Source organism: Nilaparvata lugens, chromosome 4, assembly GCF_014356525.2.
Source record: "Nilaparvata lugens isolate BPH chromosome 4, ASM1435652v1, whole genome shotgun sequence".
Classification (NCBI taxonomy): Eukaryota; Metazoa; Arthropoda; class Insecta; order Hemiptera; family Delphacidae; genus Nilaparvata; species Nilaparvata lugens.
In genome coordinates this window covers 17,412,820-17,438,291 of record NC_052507.1, presented here as the reverse complement: position 1 = coordinate 17,438,291, position 25,472 = coordinate 17,412,820, and the positions used below count along the sequence as shown (strand labels likewise).

The following is a 25,472-nucleotide window of genomic DNA, read 5'->3' as shown; positions in this document are numbered from 1 at the left end:
ATATGAGGTCTGCTATCTCTTCATAGTGAATCATTTGATAGAATCAAGAGTTGCCAACTTACAGTTTCAATTGGATATTCACATTTTCTTGAATTTTGATATTATTTTCAATTTTAGGTGAAAATTTTACTAAACATCAATTGTAGAGATTTTCATGCTCAATCTTTTCCACACAATTTTTTTTTGTTTAAATTGTATCTGAAGTCTGATAATTGGGAATCTAAAATCAAACTTTGCATAGATGGGGCGGAGCTCCTGAAATTTTTACAGATATGGGACTTGTGAGAGTTTATGGAGCTTATCAATGAATATTCATGAATATTGATCACCTGACGCTAGTGTTTACGCGCATCTCAAGTCTACTTATAAACAAAGATCTGAGCCAGCTGGTGACAGGAAAATAACGCTGGAGACATACAAGGTCTGCTATCTCTTCATAGTGAATCATTTGATAGAATCAAGAGTTGCCAACTTACAGTTTTAATTGGATATTCACATTTTCTCGAATTTTGATATTATTTCAATTTTAAGTGAAAATTTTACTGAACATTAATTGTAGAGATTTTCATGCTCAATCTTTTCTGCTCAAATTTTCTTGTTTGAATTGTATCTGAAGTCTGATAATTGGGAATCTAAAATCGAATTTTGCATAGGTGGGGCGGAGCTCCTGAAATTTTTACAGATATGGGACTTGTGACAGTTTATGGAGCTTATCAATGAATATTCTAGGTATAAATTTAATCGAAATCATTGGAGCCGTTTTTGAAAAAAATCGCGAAAAACCCTGTTTTTGAAAATATTTTCTGTATTCTAGCCGCCATCTTGAATCGCATTTGATCGAAATTGTTCGTGTCAGATCCTTATATTGTAAGGACCTTAAGTTCCAAATTTCAAGTCATTCCGTTAATTGGGAGATGAGATATCGTGTACACAGATGCACAGACATCTCAGATGGCTCAATTTGGCAAAAAACTCAAAGAACTGCAAGAGGAGCCAAAAATGTGTGGTTTTTGGATAAAAAATCGTTGTAAAAAGCTGCAGGGCTATAGTGAGATCCACGTTATAATGGCAGTGTTTGATTAGCAATGGTATTGCTATCTTTGTATATCATTCAACAAAGAGGATAGCGCTATCTCTTTGTCACTTTGTTCTGTTGCCAGATTGTCTTTAAACAATGTAAAATTAATAATTAATTAACAAAATATTTCATCTTAATTATGAAATTATTGAAAAATATTATTTATTGCTTAATAAAATATAATTCATTATTCCAAAGGATAATGAGCAGTTGATATCACATCAATAAACCTGTATCAGCTACCGTCTATGAAAGGCATTGAGAAGAATGAGGATTGGCAACATTGTTTTTCTGTCTTTCTTCCCTACCAGTATAACGTGGACCTCACTATAGTGGGTTAAATTGTTTGTATTTAATTGAGTTTTCCAATACTCTAATGCACAAAAAATGTTGCGTGTTCAGATTTAATTCCCCCAAACGACCCTTTTTCACTACCTTATACATTTGCAACAAATTCACTCTCATGGTTAACAGAATGCTCACCTGTAGCTCTGTGTGACTCATTATTCTAGAAAAGTTTCAGGACGTAGAATCGGTAGATTTCTAATTTTTTGCGTCCAGACATGTTGGAAGGTTTCAAAAAAGTCAGCTGAGTGAAAGTGTAAATTCCAATTCATGAGGCACTGTTATAAAAGCAGACAGACGAAACAAAAATTTTTATTTCTGGACAGTTTTCAACCAGAACAACCACAATCTAGTGTTTTAAGAAAATAAATATATTTAGTTTAGATTATTTTTAAGTTGACAGCTACAGAATAATTTAATTGTTAATTTGTTATGTAAATATAGTGTGCACTTTAATAATTCTTCAACCCCAGTTTCTTTACAATAACTAAAATCTAGGCCACCCTCTTGTTGACTGTTTTGATTAACTTGTGTTTTTGTACTTAAGTCGCATAGCCTATTCAACAGATTTTTGTCTTTACAATGGTTGATAATAGAATTGATGTTCATTACGTATGCCAAAGCTGTTCCCAACCTTTGAAACTTCATACATCATTCAATAGCTTGGGAGAACATACTTTGGCAGAATTATCTTGTAAGTACAGTAACCTGATTGTAATATAAAGTTTGACTTTAATATTATTTGTTGTAAAAATAACAATCCTGTTTATATCTAACAAAATGTTTAGAATATTGCAGCATGTGATTAAGAATAGTTTGATTAGAGCTATTTTTCCTACAAAAAGTATTTATTGCATTAGGCTATAATATATTATTTCTATTAAACACAAGCTTAGTACTTATAAGTACTATAGCTTTTGTGGTAGTTTGCCTTTCATAACATATAAATACAAATAAGGAAAAGTTTGATAGATACGGTATTCTTTAATCCAGTTAGACCTTTATTTCCAACTAATTTATTACACAGAAGATCAATGTGCTTGAAAATAATATAGTTCAAATATGATCTACAAAGAACAAACCATAAATAATTTAGAAAGCAATGTCACCAAACTAATTTTAATCAAATTTCAGTGCCAATCTATGCAAGTACAGATGTCGATTTGGAGTCGCAAGCAGCTAGTTTAGATCACCTCATTCCTGCTTCAAGACTTGGAGAGTCAGGCAATGGGACCAATGATTTCACATTGGTTGGTGGTGAGGGTGAAACTGGCACTTTCAGTCACAAAATGAAGGTAATTTCTTCAATTTTAATTAAGAATCGCAATTGCAGTATGTTACGTAATTTGAGTAGTGAGTCATTAACGTTTGATTATTAGAAAAAATATTATATGGGCTTACTATAAGTTCACGTTATTTTTCTGAATAGAGAAATGACTTCTAAATAGATGTGTGTTGATTTACGTGTATTGATCAGAAGGTATTTATTATGCGACTACGGTATGGGTTCACTTGGTACCCTGTAAAATTAACTGTTCAATTTTTTGTTTCCTTTAATCTTAGATGTATCAAGCTCTACTATATTAAATTACATTCATAGGCTAGCAGATAGAACATAGTAGATATCAGACGTGTTTACCCTACCCGGAACTCACCCCTACATTCAAATAATGTATACCGGTATATAGGCTAGTTCTTGTAGTTGCATTCCTGAAATTTTAGAGTGCCTTCAGGACTTAATGTTACAATTGAAATTTGGTGGAATAAAGAATACTTCAACTTTGTAGCTTAGTTCGTGGATTAATATTATCAATAACATCACCTAATACTAGAGTAACTTGAATGCTTCAAATTTAATAATACTGTATTTTATTTGATAGGTAATATTGCATTACATAAAACTATTCCACTCAATTTGTGTAGGTTAACATAAATTAGTTATAGGCTACATTTTCTTTTTCAACTTTAGTTTACTTGAAAAAATGTTTTTGGCAGAGTCTTAGCCTAAAATTATATTTTATTCCTGCCGCTTCCTCTTCCTTGATGTGTGAATTCCTCGCAGTTTTCTTTTATTCTTTCAATTATGTTTCAAGGATCCAAAGGTTCAAAGAACCTTACACGTCATCCTGAGCTTATTGTGTGTCCCAAGTACGTTAGTTGGGCATACCTGTGCCCTTAACAAGATCCAGGAGTTTTTACCTATATTACACCCCATTAATCATCTGGTAGCCAGACAGAGCCCTTCTCCTTGCCCTTAGTCTCTCGCAATCCAGTATGATATGCTTGACAGTCTCTTCAGACTGATTGGTCCTCGAGACCTACATGAGTTCCATTTCTGGCCTTTTTTGTAGGTCTTACCGCTGAGGGAGGGGTCGCCAAATCCCCTCTAGGGCGCCTGGCGTCTGGCCTCCCTTGACTCAGCCTTTTGACCCACATTTGTGCCTGGAGTTTCACCCATCTTTGGTCTCTTGGGTTTTTATTTTTTCCCCTCCGAAACTTTGCAGGGTCAAAAGCTTCACCTCTCTCAAGAAGTTTTGCTTGAATGGTCGCCCTTCTTTGAGCAGTGGTGAGGTTTGGTCTCTCCACCCGCAAACTGTTTGGTTGCTCTATTGCATCCTCAGGCATTCCTGCGGATTTTTGCTTTTTTGGACATCATCCTCCCTCTCCAGTTGAAATGGTGTGATTGAGCTTACCTCATCCTTGTCGTGATCAGTAGAAGTCTTCTCAATATTGATAGCCTCTACATAAGAGTGCAACGGAACCTCCTGTGTTCCTGAAGCACCCATTCCAGATTGAGGAACCTGCCCTGATGGGGCAGATCCCGATGGTTTTGAAGGCAAGGCAACTTCTAGAGTTGCCTTTGGTTTTATGCTTTTTCATGTCGTTCCCACAAACAGCTATGAAAGTAGAGTCGACCCAGACAGAGCCCCGCATGTCCAGGTAAGGCTGAATACTACAGGAGGGCGCCTGTAGTTAGAGACACCTTATAAAAGCACCACCCATCAGCACGGTCCACATCACACCTTGGGTTGGTCTAAGAAGAAGTAAAAATAGGGCCAAGATGGGCCGTCGGATAGAAAAATAAAGAAAGAGTGGCACACAGCTAATTCGATGGAAAAAGGCTGTGCAAAGGCTAAAATAGTTATTTGTGCAACTAGTGCGCAAAGTGACAGTTTGCTGCACCGAAAGAAACGTTTACGCCCGAGCCGTAGGCGAGGGCGGAATGGTTTGTTGAGTGCAGCAGAGGAACTTTGCGCACGTATTTCACATAAAGTTTTTCCTACAGTTACCATTGAATATGAAAAGTGGGTAATTATGGGTAAAATAGCCTGAAATGCATCAAATGTTTTTCTGTGTAATTTTATTATTGATAAAAACCTTAATTTATTGTCAAATTGAATAAAAATGTTGTCCTTGGTTATAAAATGTTGTCCTTTGTTGAAAAGAGAAGGAATTGACCTTGAGAGGTTGTGAATGAAAGTCCTACATAATTTCGCTCCTGGGTTTTGGAAGATTTTGTGTTATAAATAGTCACGGATAAGTACAAATTTTGTGTTTATTTCATTATTAATTGTTTCTTGATCACGTTTTATCATTTTGTTTTAGATTTCAATTCTTAATTCTATTTTAATAAGCCAAACACCGTTTAGAGGTTAGTTTGAGGTTAGGTTTTCGAGATTTAAAAATAAACATAGATAGTTTACTTGCCTAAAATTATAACCAAATTAAAATCCTATCATTTATAAATCAATTATTATTATTGCAAGTAATTTAATTTCTTAGATAGGAAGATGAGCTCAAGTAGAACACCGAAGGTTAATAATAGAAATGTAAACATAGCGGGAGTACTTACGCGTTCCCAAAACCAAAATTCAAAAACGCCAAAACCAAAAACCCCAGTTCTTCAAACTACTTTAGCCGAAAAAGTTGCTCAACTACAAAGTAGCCACACTAACTTAAAAAACCAATTAGAAGTAACTCTAAAAACGTCTGAGGAAGAAAGGTTAGGGATGGTAGAAGAAATTAAATCTTTGGAACTGATTATAAAATTACAAGATGAAGACCATAAAAAAGAAATACTAAATCTAAAAAATCAATGTAGTCTAATGTCGGAGGAAATAAAGAAACTAAAATCTAAATTTGATAATACTAAATGTATGATAGAACCTCCGTCCAAATGCAAAAAAATAGAATCTAACCTAAATGATGGGAAATGCTCTGAAAATGGTCGAAATAAAACGTACAGTGAGGTTTTGAAGACAGCAACCAAAAATATAGCTGAGGGAAATAAAGATAGGAAAGGGAGAGTTCTGCTACTGACGTCCAGTCATGGACGTGATTGCAGTGATCTCCTTGATAAAAGATTAAAAAATAAATTTGATGTCCAATGTTTTTTCAAGCCAAGTGCATCAATTAATGCAGTTGTAGAGTCAGCTAGGGAACAAACTAAAGACTTTGATGAAAATGACTATCTAATTGTACTGGGTGGCTCAAATAATATAAATGAACCTAACTTGAATCATCTTCCTCAAGTAACAGAAAAAATCAAGGAAATTGTGCCACTCAGCAAAAAAACAAACTTAATAATAAGTACTATTCCTAATAGGTTTGATAGGCCAGAATTAAATGAAGCAATCAATTCGACAAACAAATCAATCCATAATACAATCAACAGCCTAAAAATAAGAATTCTAAACAACTGGGGATTTGTTTTCTAAATGAAAGGCTGAAAAGACATAACTTCACTAATCATGGGTTGCATCTAAATCGATCTGGCAAAGTAATCTTTTGTAATAGATTGGCAGAGCTGATTGAAAGCCGTTTGCAATCCTCTGGTTTAAAAACAGTCAAAAAAACAAATAACGATTTTTTAGTAAATTGGCTCAAAACAGGGAAAGGGAAATAGCTACAAATGCTAGAGATAGAGTAGCACAAGATGGTAAGGTTTTTAGTATTTATCATCAAAATATTCAGTATCTTCGCAACAAAATTGACAGATTAGAAGTATTTCTTAAACAGGAGGATCCTGACATTGTTATTTTCACAGAGCATGGCTTAAAAATAAAGGAAATAAATCAAGTTAGGATTCCAGGCTATTCACTGAGATCAGAATTTTGTAGAATAGCTCATAGAAGTGGTGGTGTATGTATATTCACTAGCAATGCTAAACATACCCAAACTTATGAACTGGATTTTGTTAAGAGATTTTCTGTTGAGATGGATTTAGAGGTGACGGGACTAAGGTTAAAAATTGATGATCGATTTGAGGTAGCAGTGTTAGGTATCTATAGGTCACCAAATGGAGACTGGCAAAAATTTTGTGAGCTGCTCCATACACTTTTGGAAATTACAACCGCTCGTTTCACAAATGTTATAGTAGTAGGAGATTTCAATACCGATTTTGCCAGGCAGGATAAAATGACAGAGGATATTAGAGATATTATTAATATGAATAATTTAGAAATTAAGGTCCACGAATATACAAGAGTAACTCGAACTTCACAGACAATTATTGATAATATCCTCACAAATATAGAAGGTTGTAATGTCAGGTTAGGTAGCTCAGATCTATCAGATCATAACTATCAAATTTTAGATGTTAAGTTGCAGGGCCAGAATCCAAGCAGAAAAAAAACTTTTGTGAAAGAAATTCAGCAATATGAGCTAGGAAATATAAATTGTTTGAAGCAGGAACTGCTTCAAGAAAATTGGAGTAGTGTTTATAACAGTTGTAACCTAAATTACAAATATAAGCAATTCATTGATACTCTAAGATTTCACATTAGTGTATGCTGTCCGATAAAAAAAGTCAAAGTAAAAAGTAAATTAAACAAAGTAGATGAATGGATAACTGAAGATATTCTTACTCAAAGAAATATTGTTAGGGAAGCTTATGAGGAATTTAAATTAGTGAGGGATGTTCCGAGTGAGGTCAAATACAAATGTCTAAAGAAAAACTATGCAAAAGAAGTGAGGAAAGCTAAGTGTAAGAAAACAGCTGAAATATTAACAACTAGTACCAATTTTAACTCTGCTGTTTGGGAGGTAATTAATAGAAATAGGAGAGCAGCTCAAAAAGATACAGTTACTAATGTCCCTAGGATAATCGATGAACATGGAAATTATATGGATGATAGTATAGACATTTGTAACTTTTTCAATAAATATTATCAACAGGTTGCATATAATCTCCAAAAGTCACTGAACACTAATACTTATAATACAACTACATTAAATGCTGAGCCAATTGAAAAGGTATTTAAATTTCATCCATTATCAAGAGATGAGTTGTCAAGAATAATAAAAAATTTGAATAACAAAAAAACAGTAGGATTGGATGGGGTCTCAAGCAAAATTTTAAAAGAATGTGAAAATGAATTACTGGACCCTTTATTGCATCTCCTTAATACTTCACTAGAGCAGGGTATTTTCCCTGATGATCTGAAACAAGGAAAAATTTTGCCAATTTTCAAGAGCGGTGATTCTGAAAGAGTTGAAAATTATAGACCCATTAGTATTCTAAATGTAATAAGTAAAATTTTTGAAAGAGTAGTTTTAAATAGGTTATTGATGCACCTGGAAGAAATTAATTTCATATGTGATGAACAGCATGGGTTCCAGAAAGGGAAATCTACTAAGACTGCAATAGTATCCCTTGTTGAAAGACTAATAGATATAATAGATTCAGGTGAGAAGGCAGCCGCAATATTTCTTGATTTATCCAAAGCTTTTGATTGTGTGAACCATAGAATATTATTGGAAATACTAAAAACTGTAGGTGTGAATGGTATAGAACTAAAATGGTTTGAATCATATCTCATAGGTAGAAACCAGTGTGTTGAGCTTACCAAGGTGGATGGGAATGAAATAGTAAAAATTAAATCTCAAAAACTGGAGGTCCAGGCTGGAGTACCTCAAGGCTCAATTCTGGGTCCCTTACTGTTTCTGTTGTATGTGAACCAATTACCAAAAGAGTTAAAAGATCACAGAGCTCTGTTGTTTGCTGATGACACATCGCTTATCTTTAACAATTATTTATTAGATAGTCTAGAAATAAATGCTTTTACTGGAGTACAGTCAATTGTCCAATTCTTGAAGCAAAGGCAATTAACAATAAATAGTAAGAAATGTCAATTCCTACAATTCAAAAGTAAATATAATTCAGTAGAGGATAGAGAAATAAATGTGTTTGTAGAGGAAAATGAATTAGACCAAGAAGAGAAAGTAGCATTCTTGGGAATTTTATTGGACAGGAAATTAACATGGCATCCTTACATTGAGAGGATATGTAATAAGATATCATCTGGGGTATTTGTCCTGCGGCAGCTTGCTAGGCTGAATGATAAAAAACTACTGTTAACTGCTTACCATGGACTTATACTATCTCATATTAGGTATGCTATTTTAGTATGGGGTAATTCATCTCAACAAAATATGGACAGAGTGTTTAAGATTCAAAAGAAGGCACTCAGATGTATAGAGAAAGTGAATAGGTTAGACTCTTGTAGGCCTTTATTTAAAAAGCTTGGTCTATTAACTGTGCCATCTTTGTATGTATATGAAGTTGTAATGCATGTGAAAACGAGTGGTGTGATCCAGAATTCAGATGTTCATGAGTATAATACGCGAAACAGAGCAGATTATCATATAATGGGTCACAATAGTAGGTTATTTGAACAAAAACCAGATTATATTGGTAGGAAATTTTATAACAAGCTACCTCAAATCTTGAAAAGTAATGATGATTTGAAGATTTTCAAAAACAAATGAAAAAATATTTAGTTGATAAAGCTTTTTATAGTGTACAAGAATTCCTTTCAAACCTAAACTAGGTTGAACTACTTAGTGTTAGAATTATTATGTAATAACATGACTTGTCTTATACTCCATGACTGGAGTCTTTAGGACGTAATCTTAAAAAAAAAAAAAAATATATATATATATATATATAATAGTAATAATTTGCTCGTTGTCCTTCGTTGCACCTCTGCTCACTATAGCAGCCCACTGTTACCAACTTCATTTTGATTTTGCTGCACTGTTGCTCCATATAACCTACTAAGTATTTTGCGTGAGGGGTCGCCAAATCCCCTCTAGGGCGCCTGGCGTCTGGCCTCCCTCGACTCAGCCTTTTGACCCACATTTGTACCTGGAGTTTCACCCATCTTTGGTCTCTTGGGTTTTTGTTTTTTCCCCTCCGAAACTTTGCAGGGTCAAAAGCTTCACCTCTCTCAAGAAGTTTTGCTTGAATGGTCGCCCTTCTTTGAGCAGTGGTGAGGTTTGGTCTCTCCACCCGCAAACTGTTTGGTTGCTCTATTGCATCCTCAGGCATTCCTGCGGATTTTTGCTTTTTTGGACATCATCCTCCCTCTCCAGTTGAAATGGTGTGATTGAGCTTACCTCATCCTTGTCGTGATCAGTAGAAGTCTTCTCAATATTGATAGCCTCTACATAAGAGTGCAACGGAACCTCCTGTGCTCCTGAAGCACCCATTCCAGATTGAGGAACCTGCCCTGATGGGGCAGATCCCGATGGTTTTGAAGGCAAGGCAACTTCTAGAGTTGCCTTTGGTTTTATGTTTTTTCATGTCGTTCCCACAAACATCTATGAAAGTAGAGTCGACCCAGACAGAGCCCCGCATGTCCAGGTAAGGCTGAATACTACAGGAGGGCGCCTGTAGTTAGAGACACCTTATAAAAGCACCACCCATCAGCACGGTCCACATCACACCTTGGGTTGGTCTAAGAAGAAGTAAAAATAGGGCCAAGATGGGCCGTCGGATAGAAAAATAAAGAAAGAGTGGCACACAGCTAAGTCGATGGAAAAAGGCTGTGCAAAGGCTAAAATAGTTATTTGTGCAACTAGTGCGCAAAGTGACAGTTTGCTGCACCGAAAGAAACGTTTACGCCCGAGCCGTAGGCGAGGGCGGAATGGTTTGTTGAGTGCAGCAGAGGAACTTTGCGCACGTATTTCACATTAAGTTTTTCCTACAGTTACCATTGAATATGAAAAGTGGGTAATTATGGGTAAAATAGCCTGAAATGCATCAAATGTTTTTCTGTGTAATTTTATTATTGATAAAAACCTTTATTTATTGTCAAATTGAATAAAAATGTTGTCCTTGGTTATAATATATAATAGTAATAATTTGCTCGTTGTCCTTCGTTGCACCTCTGCTCACTATAGCAGCCCACTGTTACCAACTTCATTTTGATTTTGCTGCACTGTTGCTCCATATAACCTACTAAGTATTTTGCGTTGCCATGTTGCAAATCTGTTGTGCAGCAAAATTTTTCCCGCACTAGAGCGGAAAAGTGATTCTTTGCGTTCTGTAATCAGTGCAGCAATGGCCACTTTTCAACGTAACTGTAGGAAAATAAACTTTCTATTCGTGATATTTTTCTAAGTTTTTCGATGTGTATATCATCAAGCTATTAAATGAAAAAGTTTTCTTAGGAAAACATTTTTTTCCGATCATTACTTTTTGAGATATGAGCGACTGAAGTTTGAATTTTTGGGACAGAACATTTTAAATTCGATAAGAGATAAATCCATGAGATTTAGAGGATAGATTCTTCATGGTATTGTTGATCTAGTAAAACAAAAAAATTCTGAAAATATCAATTTTTAAGATAGCCATTCAATTTACTAAGAATAACCAAAAATAAATTTTATTTGAGTTGTTTTTGGTAAATTGAATAACTTTTTCAAAAATTGATATTTTCAGAAAATTTTTGTTTTACTAGATCAAAAATACCATGAAGAATCCATCATCTAAATCTCATGAATTCATATCGTACCGAATTTGAAATTTTCTGTCACAAAAATTTAAACTTCAGTCGCTCATATCTCAAAAAGTAATGTTCAGAAAAAAATGTTTTCCTGAGAAAACTTTTTCATTTTGATAGCTTTATGATATGCAAATCAAAAAACTTGGAAAAATATCACGAGTAGAAAGTTTATTTTTTGCCACACTGCACAGAAAGCAGCTGTTTTCCAGTCCCTACGTAGATCTGAAAGACATTGTTTGCAGACGACTCTCGTCTGACGTCAGAACAGGTTTCTTTCCGGCCTAGGCCGTAAAGAGTAGGTACCCTTTCCAGCCGCTAACATGAAACTAAGAACGGTGATCAAAAAACAGCTGATCAAAAAACATTTCATTATTTGTGTTCATTATTCAATAATTAAAACATTTATAATAATATCATTTTATTGTTATTTGAAAGAATAAAAAAGTATAAACTCAACCTCCCACATAATTGAACATAATCTTTCAGGTTATTTAGACAAATCAGAATAAAAAATAAAAATACTAGTACAATTTCCTGATATTCAGATTACCTCAGATTTGCCAGAGCTATGACCTTCCACTTCTGCTTTCGGAAGTGCTTAGTAAACAATTATTATTATTATATATATATATATATATATATATATATATATATATTTCTTTCCGGCCTAGGCCTTAAAGCGTAGGTACCCTACTATATATATATATATATATATATATATATATATATATATATATATATATATATATATATATATATATAAAGTTTATTTTTAGCCTTTGCACAGCCTTAACTTGTTGACAGCTGCTCTGAAGAGTTCGGGGGTGGACACTCCAAACCAAGTTCTTAAAATCTTCGACCAAGATATACGCCTCCGACCAACGCCTCTCGTGCCAACAACTTTCCCTTATAGTACACATTTCAGCAGTTTGCATTTAGTTTCATTCCTCATTAGCCTATGTGTCCTACATACTCCAATTTTCGTTTTTTAATAGTGTACATTATCTCAGTCTTCTGAAAGATGCTATTATTTTACCGATTCGGAAAAAAAATTCTCTAAACATTCTGAGTCACTTTTATAGCTTCTTAAAACTGCTTAATCGGTTCTGCCGCCATATTATACTCCTCACTGTTACCATATTGGATTTTTTTTGAAAAAGAAACAAAGTTGGTTAACTTTGAATAAGTGGGGTTACCTGGTGTACTCCTTGCTGCCAGCACTGGTAGGCGTTGGGGAGGGTGCGGGTGATGCATGGTTGCTGTTCAGCACATTTGAGCCAGGCACCATTTTATAATAGTCATCCAGGCCGTCCAACTCATCTGTTTCATTGTCTGAAACAGAACACGTATTTTATCATTTTATCGTGGGAAGAAATAGAGACAAGAGTACTGGTAAAAGTTTCAAATAGCCTAATAACAATAATTGAGAATGAGTGGATTTTTCGAGTTCGAAATCTCAATGTACAATATTGCTAATGTTTACATGATCTCAATTTGGACTTACAATATTGCAATTTAGGAACATAAAGAAAATGCATACAGTAATGTTTTAGTAGTAGGCCTAGTAAAGTTTGAAGATGTTTTCAACTTTTTCTGTTATAAATACAGCTATAAGGGAATTGAGGTTATAATACGTTTTGAACATCCAATACCAATAAATGTATAACTATTTAATTTACTGTAGTATCTATTTTACTTTCCTTGGGTATAACTATGTACTATAATATGAACTATCACGAACCAATTACTGGTAAACTGTACACAAGCTTTAAACTGGAAATTGATGTATCGAATATTTGAAAAAGTTCAAATCAACTTCAACTATTTGCTCAAGTTACAATATTGTATAATCACTGCAGATATTCTATCAAATCAATTATCGTTTTTCAATAACTTCAATAACTGTCCTTTACAGCGTAACCTATAGGCTACTGTAGTTGGAGACTGTCACAAGGAAATTGGACGTGCTCGCAAACAAACGCAAATACTAAGAAATTACTGAGCTACTCGATAACACAGACATGCTGCACAACTCGAAACAGTAAAGTGATCGACAGATGTCTGAAGCAGAGTTTTCAAACTTTATTAAAACTTTCAATGAAACTTGAATTCTTTCAATTACAAAATTCTCAAAGAGTTCAATCGACAGTGTTTGACAAATTTAATTAACTGTTAGCAATTAGTTGTTCTTACCTGGAACCCTGGGAACCCTCTTTCTATGATTTATTCGATTGATTGGGCGGTAGTTGGGATCTCGGAGAGATTTCGCCTTTCTGACTCGTGCTAGTTTTAGTTTCTTCTTGATTTCTGAAACACACATTTCATACATGGATAACTTGGTGGAGCACTTATAAAAAAGCTCAAGATTCTGTGAGCAATCTTTAAAAGACGTTTGACATGATAAGCCTATTTAGCCTTTGCACAGTCTGAAGGAGAAATAGGCCTTTGGAAAGGGGGTCTCTCTAAGTTGCCTCCTACGACAAGCAGGGATACTGTGGACGTGGATTCTGGTTTTCAACTAATTGTTGAGTCCGATGTTCGACTAAAAGCTCCCCCAACACACAGAGGGCATGTTCTTTCACTTACTCTTAATCCTATTGTTAATGTTTCTCTTAATTCAATGTAAATTTCTTCTTAGTTTACAACTAAATAATTTTGCTTAGCCACGTAACACAAGAAAAAAATGAAATTCAATACTAAGAAATAATTTAATTTATCCAAGAATTTCAATATTTTTACGTTCAACCAAAGTAATTGAAGATGAACAGACAAAAGATTAATATTATTTTTCATTTATTATTTATTTATACGTGTACACATCATTGGAGTCCAAAAATAGTCAATCGACAAAAGTTAGGAGTAGCTTCGTCTGAATGACTTCGCTTCCTTCTACCCTACCTTCGTCGCTCCACTATGTTTAACGCGTTTGAAAAAATGCATTATTCTTCAACACCTTCTCCTCACAGCTACCAGCTACCTTATCTGATACATTGCACAGAGCAGACCTTCGCGCTCCTTATTACTGAGAGAGAGAGAGAGAGAGAGAGAGAGAGAGAGATTGATTGATTGATTATATGCCTTTATTAGGGCGGAATCAGGACTCCTGGTCCTCTCTGCCACACAACCCTTTACAAAAGAAGACAAATTTACATAAGAACAGGAAAAATAGATTACATATTATGTAATAAGATTACATAAGATTAATATAAGTTAATAAAACTATTAATCAAAATACAATAACATATAATAAAAGAGAATTTTAAACTTTATTTATTTATACAATTGGAAACAATATTTCAAATTCCACTAGATAAATCTATAGGAAAACCTATCAGAAATGAAGAGATGAAGATCTAATCAAGTTGCCATTCACTCACACATGCACACAAAACAACCCTAAAAATAAAGATTTTACAAAGTATAATAATTATTATAAAACAATATATTAAGATGAAATATTTTTGTATCTGTAGTTGCATAAAAGATGGAAATGAGTTAAATTCATGTAGATTGATACAATGTAAATAGACAATAAAAATAAAGCTGAACCCGACCCAAGCCTAATCTGCGCCACCAGATCCCAGCCAATTCAATACTGCCATGCCAAACAGAGCTCGATCGCCAATACTCTTCACAGTTGGAGGCTTGGAGGCAACAGATTCCAGATCCGGCAAGCTGATACATGGAATGATTTATTATACATAGATGAGAGAGAGAGAGAGAGCCCTTAATAGGACAGGTTGAGCCCTCAAATGTTTACTATAAGTGTTATTGTGTGATATTTTTCAGGTGACAGCCGGGCTTTTTGATTTGGTTTCGGGAAATTCTGAGATCGATCACCCGCTTTGCGAGGAATGCACAGATGCGATGCTCGATCTCATGGACGAACAGTTGAAACTCACCGAAGATGAGTGGTCACTCTACAGTAAATTTTTGAAAAAGTAAGTGGCACCAATAGTAGCCTATAGACTTGAAATTATTAGCGTTTGTGATTAATCAGGAGTTTTTATTGGATGGAAAAGTTATATGTGCAATGTTTCCATTTACTATGTACACTACAAAGTTCTCTATTCTTATTCTATGGTTTTACTTTATAGAGATTGAGTTATTTTATTATTGATTCATTGAGATTGCTAGAACTTACTTGAATTTTATTCTATGGTAATATGGTTGTAGGTCCTACCTAAAGTAGGTAGAATTCAAGATACATTAAAAAAATAATTATTCTTATTTTATTAAGAATTGAGTTTTAACACAGATTAGAAAAAGGAAGCTATTTGCTTGGTCTCTGATTGCATCCAGCGTAAAAATTAAAAAAATATTTTGAAGTAATCTCGATGTTAAAGTAGGTTGTTACTGGAAATGAAAGTAAGTTTCACGAAGACATTAGAATCTAAAATAATTATTATTTTACTTTCATAAATAATCACAGTTAGTATTGATAACGCTGAAAAATGTGTAACAAATAAACGTTTGCTACTGAAGACTTAACCAGTCTTCTTTCAATTGAATGTATAGAGGTCTGTAGTGTGCATTATTATACGTTATTAGAATTTAGGTTGTACTTTACAGTATCAATCCCTAGATTTAGTTTCAAGCTATAAAATTATTGACTGGGTTTCCAATCGTCAACTTCTTGGACATGGTGTTTCTAGTTTATTATTGACATTGTGCCTTTGGTCTATTATTAATTTCTACTCTTCCATGTTTGATTTTAGGCTGGAAAGTGAGAGCGCTGAAGAAGGCATTGAAGAACTGAATAACGAACTAAAAAATGTAAGTTAGAAATTTCAAATTCTCCTCTGATAGCGAACTGTCTCTAACCTTGTCTGAACTATTACTTATTGACTACAATGGTACAATTTAATTCTAATACAACTAGTTCTGACTCACAGCCTCTAGCTACGATTTGTTCGAATTTTTCACTGCCAGATTTCATATCCAATATTCCATCCATCAATCAAACCCAAGCTGTTATTCTACCAAAATATCTTGAAGTTGTGCTACCATTCATCTTTAGTTAGTTCACATTCACACGTTTCCAACCTGCTATAACATACATATGTATTTGAGAATAACAATACTATTTTTGTATGTAACCTTATCTAAATTAGGGAAAGGAATAGCACAAGGTTACCTCATTTTTCCTCTCACTATAATATTTTAATTATCTACTTGTTGTAAGAAATAAAGAATAACATTTTGACCTATATAACGGGGTTTGTTTTAGTACATAATGCATTCAATTTGGCACAGTTTACACCATTCTCAATGACTGTCATCAGTTTTTCAAACGTTTATCAATATTATTACAGAATAGTATTACATTAGAATTTCAGTTGTACTTTATCTTTTCATTTCCTAGATTTAGTTTCAAGCTAATCCAAGAAAAGTGAAAAAAGCTTTTCAAGAAAAATGAAGAAGCATAACCTACCACCTTTTGGAACTATTCATATTACAATTTGGGGAACGGACAGTTTTGGACTGAGCCTGTTAACCCTTTCCCGATCATTCATTTGATTTCTGTATATTTTCAATGTAAATAAATAATGATACATGATATACGTGAATGAAATACTTCACTGTGTAACCCGTATCGATTTCAGACCTTTGATTGCTGAATTTTTGTGATGAATAAATTCTTGATGAAAATATTCCAAAGTCTAAACATAAACTTCATCTTTAGTTTATGAATTATTTGATAACATATTATTCAATATTCGATAGTGTTGAAGCTATTTTTATTCGTGTACGCATCGATATGATAGATTATCGAATAATTCAGCAAGTCCCCTACAACAATTAATCCTGAAAATCAATGTAATATTCAATTATTTCATATGAACCAATTTGATTCATGGTTATTTTATATCGGTCAAGTCACTTGATCGATCTAAATAGAAAATAAATTTACTAAATGCTCTTTTAGATCCAATATAATTGAATTCACCATTTTCAAATTCTCACGACTGTGAATAACCATAGTTGATTCTTAAATTATTGGTAATTTATAATAATTATTATGTTGTTTCCTTTTAGTTGCTCGCTGAAGAAGGAAGGTTGATGGATGAACTCGCCGCCTTGCAGCAAGAAGAGAAAGCAATGGAAAGAGATATAGAGGAACAAGGAAAGGAGAAGGAGCGATTGGAAAAAGAAGAAGACAGATATTGGAGAGAATATAGTAAACACAGAAGAGAATATATGATCACAGAAGACGAACTGGAAAGGTAACGAATATGTTCAAATTTCCATTCCATTCTTTTTTTAATTTTAGTTATAACCGTAATTCTTAAGAGCTTCAACTCCAATGCATACAATTTACAATTTTGTTTGTATGTACAGGATGCGGCATCATAATTTCCTTTTTTGAATTGCTTACTATGCAGTTAGTTGATGACATAGCGTTATGTTATAATTTCCATTCCATTCTTTTTTTAATTGTAGTTATAACCATAATTCTTAAGAGCTTCAACTCCAATGCATACAATTTACAATTTTGTTTGTATGTACAGGATGCGGCATCATAATTTCCTTTTTTGAATTGCTTACTATGCAGTTAGTTGATGACATAGCGGAGTGTTAATAGTCACATTCGAGAGGGTGGTTTTAAAGTTTGTTGTTGCACAGGTCAGCCGCCGTTATGCATTTGAACAGCGCGTAGCTTGCGCTCGCCGTTGAGGCCTACTTTTCGAGTGGCTGTTCAGTTGTTGCAGCACAGCGCGCCTTTCGGAATCGGTTTAATTTAGCCCTATTGGCCAGTGTTCCAGACCGGAAATCAATTGTTTCGTGGGCTACTACATTTAGAAAAAATAGGTAGTAAAAAATCGAAGATCTAAAGTCCAACGGCCTTTGGAACACGTGAGAACATCGAAACAGTGAGCGCTTCAATTTTGTAATCGCCAAGGCGTTCAGCACGCAAACATGCGCCTGCCCTTAGACTCTCTGATCGTTCTGTGAGGACGGTCCTTCACGAAGACGTTCATTTCCATCCATACAAGATGGATATAATTTGATTTGCAAAATGGCTGTTTCGAAGGAATACTTCCCAGAATGCCTCATCTCAACAATTAGAGGCGATTTGCAATTAAATGTCCAGCTCGATCTCCTGATTTGCCCCAGTGTAATTTTTTAATGTTTTTTTTGGAATCCAAAATATATAAGTCTATATGAACCGTCCGAAGACCCTCCAAGGCTTGAAGAACAACATATAGGTGGAAATTGCCAGAGTTAAGCCGGCAATGCTTGAAAGGCTGATATCAAATCAAATCAAGTTTATTATCCATCATAAGACATAATATATTCATTATAAATTATTACATTCATTTAATGTACCCTTAGCATAAGCATATACATTCCAACACTCACTTGAAAATGCTCGAATGAATCTTAGTCTACAGTGTAATAATTTCTATAATTAACATTTTGTGGATAATGACCCAAAGGTTACAGAACCTGCTTGGATGAGAAACTAAAAAACAAATCTTATTTGGTTAATGAATCTTATTGATTTCTTAATCTTAAAAGAAAAAGGAAAAGTATGAAATTGTAAACAAACAAAAAGGTCAAAATCTACAAAAAAGCAAACCTACATATTCAACGTTAATACATATAACTTTGAAAACTCAAGAAATGCTAGTTTAGTAATAAATTTATTATACAACATTATATTGATGAATCAACTTGAAATTTTTGCTAAAAATTCCTATGCTAGAATATAGGTATCAAATATTATATCCCATACTATAAATAGGTACTTTTAAGTGTATCCAGAGTGGGGAACATCACCTCCATTATATATATATATATATACTCTTCGAATACTCTTCCATACTTACATTTTGAAAATGAAATAAAACTTTTCTGACTCTTACAATGCGTTTTATAAAGCTTTGAAAAAGGAAGTTATGATGCCGCACTCTATATATTTTCTTGCTGAAATTTTGCTGGCTTGTGAATGAATTTGATTTGATTTTGAGATTGTGTTGTGTTTTTGGCAGTTTGAAGTGCCAGCTGGCGTACGCGGAAGCGCACCTGGAGAAGTTGAAGAAGACAAATGTGTTCAACGCGACGTTCCACATCTGGCACAGCGGCCATTTTGGCACCATCAACAACCTGCGCCTGGGGCGGCTGCCCAGCGCCCCTGTCGAGTGGAGCGAGATCAACGCCGCCTGGGGCCAGACCGCCCTGCTACTCACCGCACTCGCCCGCAAAATCAATCTCACCTTCGACAAGTACCGGCTGGTGCCCTACGGAAACCATTCCTATATAAAGGTAGACCAATCAATCATTCCTACATCAAGCTATACCAATATTTCATAGAAAGAAATTCATTCATATATCAATATTTCTAAGAAATAAATCAATGTGTAGGTTCTGGGAACACGGTAAATTGTTCCAGCTAGAATTTACCGATAAAAAGTTCCGCCATTCTCACAGTAAATGTTCCAAAATCTAGTTACCGGTAAATAAATCCTGCCTCGCACTGTGACCGCGCTGCATTCACAATCTAGCACATCGTACAGTTCTGATTGGTCGATAAAATATGATTGAACCTCCTATGAGGTAGACCTAGGTTCATCCAAGGTATATAAGGATAGAATAAAAATAATCAATACGGTATGTATCAAGTACATATTCATGTACAGGGGTGGCTAGCAGGTATTGTTTGTACAATGTACTTGAATATGACCATACATATTTATGGTATCTAAATTTGTAGACAGTTGGTCTACCATAGCATAGCCACATAATACATAACCAATAAATCAACGAAATAATGTTTGATAACCATTCTTTAAATGATTTCTTCTTCATAGAATATTTGAGAGTGTTGAAGTGGAAGAAGTGCACACTTCTCTAGAAGGTAAGTTTGTACAGCAGTCTTTGTTCATCTACGTAGCTAGTAAACAACACTGGGGGAAATTAACTTTAAAAGTGCGCGCCAAAAGCTTCAACCAAAGATTTTGAAGTGGCGTTCCATGGGAACAAGCAGTCTTGCACCAGTCACGTGATTTAATGTCACGTGACATGGAACAATATTTACAACTGGAACAATTCACCACTTACCGTGTTCCCAGAACTTACCCAATCCCTCATAAGGTAAACCAATGTTCGAAAAAACATTATTGAAAATTTCTAATTCAAATAATTTTTTTAATATACACAAGAAAAGTAGATTAGTACATGGAGTATGCATAGATTTGGCTAGTTTTGGATGAATTGTCCTTGTAAAACCAGGAGTCATTGAAAGCCAAACATCACTTTCATATTGATTAATTATCAACATTATCAGTAACACCATTATAACGGGTGAGGCAGATAACCTGATGATTTAGAAACACTAATTCTTTTGAATTTGGATGACGTCACTTGACTGCGATTAATAGAGAAGTAATGAGGAGAAGTTATATGTTAATGAATAAATCACCAGATAAGCTCTTGGCTTTCCTCTTCCTAGTGTCTGAGTATCAAAACAACTTCACCTAATTATTATTTAACATTTCGTGCTAAGCTGCGTACAGACGTATTCGCCACGAACACGCCCATTTTACGCTCTCCATCACATAATGCTAAGCTTATCTGTATCTCACCGTTTCTGTACAAATACGTATATAATCAGCTGATATGAAGCAAAATACGCGTGTTCGTGGTTCAAAAGTCTATACGCAGCTCTATATAATGATATTCATTTCATTTATTCACAATGCAAATGAGACTAATGTAATAACATTGGTAGATAAAATAATAAGGTAGTCCTTGTATTCCCTTGATAATTTTCCCTTCAGTAATTCATTTTTTTACTATTAATTCTCAGGTTCTTGCTGAACAAAAAGACCTACCTCTGTTTGGTTATGGCGGATTCAGATTCCTGTGGGACACAAAGTTCGACGCAGCGATGGTGGCGTTCCTCGACTGCCTTAATCAGTTTAAGGAGGAAGTGGAGAAGGGAGACTCGACGTTCAAGATACCCTACAAGATGGACAACGGCAAAATCGAGGACTACGCTCACTCCAAACATTCTTATCCCATCAAGTAAGTTAGACTGTGCTTGATTTTGAATGTTGCAATTTGGGATTCAGAAATAATTATAAACTTGATTATTATTGTTTGCATAAACAAGTTTAAACAATTTCTCAATAATAACTCGCTACAATTATTGTGATATCCTTTTCTATAGTGAAGTCCACGTTAATATTTGCAGTAGCAGAAGTCATCGGGTTGATTTACAACATTTAATTAGAATTTTCTTTTCATAATAATTAGGCTATTCATTAATTAGCATTCCAACAAATGCAATTTCTAATTTATTTCCATCGGTATACAGATTGTTTAAAGGACAATACTGGAATATACGAGGGTATATGAAAAAAACAACCCAACCATGATTTTTTTTCTGGCTCAAAATTTTGTAAAATTACTTAAAAATTTCCAATTTGTAGAGATTTGAGTGAAATATTTTTGTTGTTAATTAGTTTTAAAATAACAAAATTTAAAAATTTTAGTTCAGTCATTAGTTCTGAAGTGTAAATTGGACTTTTTGAAGTGAAAAGTGAAATCTTTCTTTTTTGAAACTTTTATTTGTAAAAATTTGGGAGAAGACAGTTTTGGGCTATGCCCGTTGTCTTCTCCCAATCATATTTTAATTATGATTTGTGAATAAAAAAATGAATAAATGAACATTTAATTAGAATTTTAGTTCAATAATAATTAGTCTGTATACATTTTTAATATTTAATATTTTTATATTTACAATACAACATATAATCAATTGGTAATACAGTATTAATAATGCATGTTGTTTCACAGTTATGCTGCCTAGTGGCCTAGTGTCAAATTTATAATTATTTCCTTTTTTCAGAACACAATTCAATTCGGAAGAGCAGTGGACAAAAGCACTGAAATTTCTGTTGACCAATCTGAAGTGGGCTTTGGCTTACGTGTGCTCTCAATTCGACAAAAATCAACTGGATAACCGGTAGCATATTCTTATGGTGAGAGACATTCTTTCATAACCCAACACTGATAGTGTAAAAAATATATTATCAGTTTCCTCTGAGAAACCAATTCTAACAGAAAAGAACTGGATAACCGGTAGCATATTCTTATGGCGAGAGACATTCTCTTATAACCCAACTCTGATAAATAGTGTGAAAAATATATTATTAGTTTCCTCTGAGAAATCAATTCTAATAAACTATCATTTACCCATATTTTTATCAATATTTTATTAAATATTGAGAATAGAACATCATGCATATTTGGAATGACTCATGAGATATTGCAATCATTCATTTTCTAAGCCGAGGACAACAATTTTCCTGAGAGAGAAAAAACATTTTTCACTCGTGATATACACAACATTTTTCCTCCACCTACATTTTTATAAAAACTGCAAATGAAATAATTTTCAAAAACGTACTTGACCAAACTTTATGTTAAAACATAATCTAAAAAGTAAACAGAAACAGCTGGCTTGTAATCACAGTTCTCCGCCGACAGCGCAGTGCGCTATCTGTCGACAAAAGTTGTAACAACAATGGCCGCCACAACTACTGCTATGATGATGTTCCCGTTTCAAATTTGATTAATTAATGAGGAATATTCGTTGGCTGGTATTTTGAATAACATGGGATAAAAAATAATTTATACATTTTTCTAGTATAGTGATGTGAAGTTTTTAATAATTTTAGCATACAAACATAAATTTCATATATTGATCAAATGTCTGGTTGAGGTATTGAATTTAGTTATTTTAATGACTACTCTATATGCTTCCTCATCTGAGCTTAGACCTTCTAACCTATTTGAAATGTACATTTTTAAAATAGAGATGCTTCCCATGTTATTTAAATGGAGTTACTTCACACTCTAGGGAGTTTTCCTGTTTTTCCTCCCGAGATCGAAAAAGTGACTCTTTAGTATTATGTTCCAGGGATTAAAGTAAGAGGTGGAGGAAAAATATATTATCAGTTTCCTCTGAGAAATCAATTCTAATAAACTATCATTTACCCATATTTTCATATAATATTTTATTAAATATTGAGAATAGAACATCATGCATATTTTGGAATGACTCATGATATTGCAATTATTCATTTTCTATGATTCAATGACAATTATTTATCGTTTTTTTCTAAGTTCAATTAATTATATGATGAAAGTAATACTCAAGCACCCAGACCATTTGACCGTTTTTTAATGGATAAAATCAACAATTATTTTTTTCGAATTCGAATTCTTTGTTCAACAAAACAAGCACATAGATTACAAACATTTGGTAATCGCCCATATTGACCTCGAGGGTCTCATTTAATTACAAGTAACCTTCTCTCAGTCATATTTTCGTAATTATTGACCGTATTTCACCTACTAAACGAAGAAAATTGAACTACACTTTCGTCCAATGAAAATCTTATGAAATCATGTATGTCCATAAAATGTCAGAGAAATCATGTACCTACATTTATGTATTATTATCTATGGTCTGCTATTGATCTATATTGAAGTTAATCAATAAAATAGTCTGTGACTTGCGACAGATTCTGCGTGAAATGTTTGAAAAGAAAATCTTATCTTGTGTTAAGGTTCGAACCCACTAGAACGTATCAGACACGGACCGTGTCAGACCATGCCAGGCACGTAAAATAACAACTATGCCCACTACACCGGATCAACAGCGGTCTATGCCAGTACATTACGCGTATGGTACGCGTATGATACGGGTATGATACGCGTATGATACGCGTATGATGCCCGGTCAGAAGTTGTTGGGAACGCGTCAGTTAGCAAGTGAATGTAGCGGTGAACTGGTTACCAACGCGGTGCATACGCGGTTACAACGGGGTTTGCAGGCGTCACGTGCCATGCAAGGAGCGTTCCGTCACAGACAAAATATACTGGCTGACAAATGTTGACCTGGACGTGCATGGCACGCTCCGTGCTTGGCCGGTGACGGAACGGTCTAATGGGTGCATTACATATCAAATGATGCAAAGAATATTTTTTTGCATGTGTCGGTACGGGCACGGTCATGGTATGATACGTTCTAGTGGGTTCGAACCTTTATTTGTTCCATACTAAACGTTTTATCTCTTGTTTCAGGTGTCTTGGATTGACATCAATTTGCAATTTTTCTATTACACTTACACCATGAAATTTAGACTGATTCATTGTACTTTCATCAGGTTATTCTAGTTGAAGTTTTGTTATGTATATTAATTGTTGTTATTCAGTTGAACTTGTAAATCGTGTACGTTTGTAAATTACTTCCTATATCAACTAAATTTTGACTCAAATAAATAATATACCAGTTTACCAGAATGTCATGTATTTTCAATAAATATTGTGCCTTTGAATATGCCTATCTTTAAAAAAAATAGTTCTTAGGTCCTGAACACAGAGAGAACAATCTCTCTGGGATATAGAGTAGGAGGATATAGATATAGATACCGTACCTAAGACCGCTCTGATCGCTGTCTTGCCCGCAGATCGCTCTCTGTGTGTCCAGGCTCTTAGTCTGTTGGACTAAACAACTCATTATCTTTTCGAATATAATGAGGAGGTAACAATCAAACCGTGTTTTGTCACATCCAAAAGTTTTTCAGGACAACAAAAAACAATAAAGTAGAAATATATTCATGTTTTTAATAACTTCCACAGATTAAAGATACACTCTATTTCAAATACATTACTCCAGAAGCTACTCATGAGAAAAAATATAAATTAAAATGGACATAACTTAACACGTTTTGAGTTTTACTCAACTAAGAGGATAAAGCTTGGTTTGAACACTAGAGCACAATCCATTCTCACATAATTATAATATTAAAGCACACTGCAATATGATTAATAGTCTTTTAGAATATGTCAAGTCTAGACATTATTGTCTAGATCAATTCTTGTATTGAGACTATTATTCTGTTCCACATACTTATACACTTCGCATTTCACCAAATAAAAATATGCTACATAAAGACAAATAGTAAAGGTATATAGGCTACAACATAAGGTAATCATTTCATTTGCATAAGTGGTAAAACCTCATTAGAACATTGGCCAATAAAATAAAAATTATTACAAATTGTAATAAGTAATTAAGTATATGCATAAATATTATTAGTAAAAATACAAATTAATGGAAAGAGTTTTAGAAATAATTTGCAGTATGAATGATGAAACATTCATTTAAAAAATATCAAGTTGAATGGAACTAATAAAAGTAAATTCGTATGGCTTTTGTTGGTGGGGAGTCCCTTGTG

At 34.0% G+C, this 25,472-nt stretch overlaps 1 protein-coding gene across 1 annotated transcript; it reads left to right on the top strand.

Annotated features, from left to right (window-relative positions):
- The first annotated feature begins 1,697 nt into the window (after positions 1-1,697).
- On the top strand, positions 1,698-24,534 carry LOC111049860 (beclin-1-like protein). Its single transcript, XM_022336038.2, has 9 exons — positions 1,698-2,117; positions 2,558-2,718; positions 15,004-15,155; positions 15,933-15,990; positions 17,254-17,441; positions 19,212-19,485; positions 21,029-21,246; positions 22,073-22,205; positions 24,316-24,534. Exons 1-8 carry the CDS (start codon positions 2,006-2,008, stop codon positions 22,191-22,193), a joined length of 1,284 nt encoding a protein of 427 aa, XP_022191730.2. The 5' UTR covers positions 1,698-2,005; the 3' UTR covers positions 22,194-22,205; positions 24,316-24,534.
- Positions 24,535-25,472: the final 938 nt, after the last annotated feature.

Coding starts and splice junctions, on each gene's coding strand:
- LOC111049860 (XM_022336038.2), top strand. CDS start 2,006: ATGGTTGATAATAGAATTGATGTTCATTACGTATGCCAAAGCTGTTCC. Junction 15,991..17,253: donor TGAATAACGAACTAAAAAAT/GTAAGTTAGAAA, acceptor GTTTCCTTTTAG/TTGCTCGCTGAAGAAGGAAG. Junction 19,486..21,028: donor GAAACCATTCCTATATAAAG/GTAGACCAATCA, acceptor ATTAATTCTCAG/GTTCTTGCTGAACAAAAAGA.